Source organism: Buceros rhinoceros, unplaced genomic scaffold, assembly GCF_000710305.1.
Source record: "Buceros rhinoceros silvestris isolate BGI_N320 unplaced genomic scaffold, ASM71030v1 scaffold38737, whole genome shotgun sequence".
NCBI lineage: Eukaryota > Metazoa > Chordata > Aves > Bucerotiformes > Bucerotidae > Buceros > Buceros rhinoceros.
In genome coordinates this window covers 635-4,726 of record NW_010423428.1, presented here as the reverse complement: position 1 = coordinate 4,726, position 4,092 = coordinate 635, and the positions used below count along the sequence as shown (strand labels likewise).

The 4,092-nt window shown below is 58.7% G+C and overlaps 1 protein-coding gene across 1 annotated transcript in view; it reads right to left on the bottom strand.

The window, feature by feature from the left end:
• The window catches only part of LOC104497195 (semaphorin-4G-like), a 7,928-nt gene extending 5,726 nt beyond the window's left edge, over positions 1-2,202 (bottom strand). Inside the window, exons 1-4 of the mRNA XM_010140415.1 lie at positions 2,076-2,202; positions 867-1,015; positions 268-330; positions 90-188 (exon numbers count right to left, since the gene is read on the bottom strand). Coding sequence (XP_010138717.1) covers positions 90-188; positions 268-330; positions 867-1,015; positions 2,076-2,202 — 438 coding nt within the window. The remainder of the gene's footprint in view (positions 1-89; positions 189-267; positions 331-866; positions 1,016-2,075) is intronic.
• Between the last annotated feature and the right edge of the window lie 1,890 nt (positions 2,203-4,092).

The following is a 4,092-nucleotide window of genomic DNA, read 5'->3' as shown; positions in this document are numbered from 1 at the left end:
GTGGGTGGGGGGGGATGTGGGCTGGGCCACCCCAGGGGCGGCCTGGTGGCGGGGGACAGGTGGCAGCCATGGGGCCAAGCAGTACTCACGATGGCGGCGCAGAGCGGGTGGAAGGCATAGGTCCCGCAGGCATAGAGGTGGGTGCTGTTCAGCCTCTGCAGAAACCGCACGTGGTTGAAGCACTCGGTCTGCAGAGGGGGAGGACAAGCGTCACCACCCAGGGAAAACAGCAGTGGCCCCCCCGGCTCCCACCCACCAGCTCTATACCTTGTTGTTTTTGCCCTTCTGCAAGCAGTCCATCTGCTTCTCCGGGGAGGCTTCCCAGTGGATCTGCAAGGGGAGACGGATTGTCACTCTGTGGCTCCCCATCACTGCATGGTCCCTCGTCACTGCAGGCTCCAGCCTCTGCCAGAGCCACCACAGGTACTAATACCCTCTCTTTGATTTAGAGAGGGGACAGCTGCATGAGGTGGCACCCTGCCCGTGTCCCCCGGGCCAGGGGTGAGAGTGGTCCCACATCCTGGCCAGCAGGCAGAAACCCCAGGGCACCTGCAGGGTGTCCTTTGGGGTGTCCCTCCCAGGGGAGCAAAGGGGCACGCTTCCCCCCTGCCCTTCATCCTGCTGGGATGTCCCTGAAGCAGGCAGCTCTGAGCTCCCACCACTGTTCCCACACTGCACGGCTGTGGAGAAGGACCATGTGTCCACAGGGAACTCAGGGACAGACCTGGGGACAGCACCTCCAGGCAAGACCTGAGATGGTGATCAGGAGGATGAGCAGGGACAGGGTGGCCACGATTCTGGCAGGGACTGGGCAGCACAAGACAGGAGGGAACAAGCAGGCAGTGGCCATCAGAGGCCGGGCTCACCGTGCGGTGGGAGCTGTCAGCCACGTCACTGGAGTTGAGGGCAAAGATGGCTCCCCTGGCGCCCACGTAGAGGATGCCCCGGTCGTCCTCTAGCAGCAGGGTGCTGTAGTTGAGGGCACGCGCGCTGAAGCGCCGGACGCCTGACAGCTCTGCAAAGGGAACAGGAGGCTGAAGGGTCCCTGGGGCAGGCACAATGTGAGTCACCAGGTAAGGACAGAGGATGGAGCCTGGAGCAGGTGGGAAGGCACCCACCGAGGTTATCAGACAGTGCTGGGTGTCACTCTCTGTCACTAGTGACAGTGCTGCGAAGTCCGTGTCCAATATGGATCTGCCACACTGTTTGGGGAACCACTGAAGGAAGTGAGAACACACCAGTAGTGACCCTGGCTCCAAAATGAATGCAGCCAGCCCGAAAGAAGCATGTAAAAAACCTGAACCGAAACTGTGGTGCAAGGGGAGGGCTCCTGGAGCGAGGCTGGGTGCACCCTGCCCACTGAGCCATGGCAACCATCCAATCTGGGGGGCTGACAAGTGTGGGGTGAGTTTCAGCCCTGGCCAGAGGTACCCTGAGCCAGGCTTTGACCCTCCCACCTCAGGATGTGAAAGGACTCCAGAGGCAGCTGGTAGGGAATGATGTCCCCAAGAAAAGACATTTCTTGAGGAGGAAGGGGTGCCCCAGATGCAAATGAAAACCTCTCCCGCTGTTGACTGCTGGGCTGGGCTTCATTAACGAGGTCGACAAAGTCATATGGATGCCCAAGGCATGAGACACCATGGGGCTGGCTGACACCACAGAGGCTGAAGGCCAAAAGCCCAGTGGCAGTTAGAGAAATTAATGGAAGAAAGCTCTCTGCTCACTATTAGGGCCACGGGAGTCCAGCCAGGGTGTGATGGCTGGCTCAGGACACCATGCAAAGACTGCGGGGCAGGGCCAGGGGCTGACCAAGGCTGGCTCCCTGCATGACTCTGTCCCCACCCCGCCTTTTGGGAAGATAGATGTCTTTGCCCTGCTCCATCTTTTGGGGCACTTTGACTCCTGGCACCCAACACCAGAGAGCCATACAGCGTAGGAGACCGGAGGGTCCCTTGCAGTCAACCCCCCATGCTAAGCCCCCTGCTCCAGGGGACTGGACACAGTCACGATGTGGTGACTGGCAAGGTCCCAAACCTCACCGCCACCACTATGAGCAGCCGTCATTGACCTCTTACCGTCAAAGGTGACTGTTGTTCTGGGGGTGGCATCCAGGTCAGTGGGAGACCGCCGTGAGGGGTAGCCCACTGCTGCTGCTGCCGCCACGAAGAGAGCTGTTAGGAGATTGGCCGTGCCTCCGCTCATCTTTCCACTCCCCCGGCGAGGGCAGCCTCCCAGCCCACTGCTGCCAGGCTGGCACAGCTGATCCTTGGGATGGGCTCCCCAGCTCCCCAGAACAGGGCTGGCTGCAAAACCCTCCTGAAACACAGAGCACTGGGTCAGACACTCATGAGCAAACGGGCTTGGGAAGGAGTTGGCCGCGCATACACATGGACGCTTGACCAGGCATGGCCTCAGCCCAGGGCTGGCTTCAGGGAAAAGCAAACCCTTGTTTGCCAAAGGGGAAACTGAAGCACAGCAGAAGGCATCGAGCCTGCAGCCAGCACAGGGCAGGGAGGAGAGCTTGAGCGGAGTGATCCTGTGCAGCACCCCTCTGGCTCATCTGCCCTGTTGCAGAGGCAGCAGTCGTTTCCTGAGCGCTGGGCCCGGTTGCTCAGAGACTTGTTTTCTTCCAGGTCTGCTCTGGGCTCCTCCTTCCATCACTCCTGGTCGTCATCTCCTTCCACACATCCCCCTGACCAAAGGACATGTGGAATGGGTGTCAGGGGGGCTCCCAAGGAGCTCAACAGCTCCGCTTCAGCACAGCTGGCTGTCTCCTACCACGTGAGACGCTTGTCCCCTAAGTTTTGCCTCTTCTGAAATGACAGAGACACAGGGAAGGATGCTGCAGGCACACAGCGATGCAGGGCAAAGGAAAACCCATACAGGAGCCACTTGGCATCTTCACCAAGACTTTTCAGGCGACAACAGTTCTCCCCCCCAGTTTTCCCGTAAGATTTCAGTTTCTCTTTCATCCCAAGCTGCCTTGAAGCTCAGCATCTACCTCAGCTATCGCTCGCTCACTCCCTCCCGAGTAACGCCCCGCCTCTCCCAGCTGCTTCAAGCAAAGCCACTGGTTCATTTTGCATGCACTAAAGAAGAAGGAGGTGATCGGGCATCTCTGAACAGGAGACCTCCCCACGAAGTGACCAGCACCTACATGTTTTCTTAGGGTTGTTTTTTTTTTAAGATACATAAACCGAATACCTGGCCCTGCAGAGAAGCTGTTGAAACACGCTTGCTGCTGTCGGTTTCCCTGAAGCAAATACCTCACCGGGTCTCAGGCAGAGGGCAGGTAAAACCAAAGTGAAACAAAAGCGAAAAGGGGCTTTGGTGCTGAAAAGGAGAAGCAAGAGTCTGGATACAGGATCCAGCCATATTCCTGAAGCCTCCATTGAATTGCTGTTTCCTTCAGGGGGGTTCAGATCCAGATCCAGACACGTGTGACCCCCACATCTCCTGCCTCGCTGCCCCCCAGGCACTAGCCCAGCACAGAGCACCCACACAGCACCCAACCCCAGCAGCAGGCAGGGTGTTGCCCACAGGGCTGAGGTCCCTAAGGAGCAGAGGACAGTGGCTGGGAGAATCCTCCCTCCAAGTTACTTCTGTTTCCAGGAGAAGCCCTGTCCAGACTGAGGGTCTGCCCGCAAGTGATGGGCCTGGTAGGGTGACGCAAGGCGGGTGAGTGGGGACAGAAGTCAACAGGAAAGAAGTTGCTTTGGTGGTACCACGTCTGGCAAAAGACAAACCCACCAAGCTACTTGGGCAAAGCAAGCGGCAGGGTCACATCTGGAGCACCAAAGCACCTGAAAGCACTCCAGCCAGCCCCATGCTGACACCTCTCCATCCTGCCAGCGGAACCGTGGCCACCTTGACAGCCACAGGGACCCTTCCCCAGGCCTCCACACAGGGACACGAGACTGGAATCACGCACAGGCCACAAGAGCTGCTGTGCACCTGGGCTGGGAAAGCAGAGGGAGGGGAAACTTTCTTACGACAAGGCAAACAAGGATCTCTAATAAATGAACAACAGCCCCGCAAGCTGCCTGCGCGCTGCCAGGCGTCCTTGCCTTATCTCCCCTGAACAAACAAGCC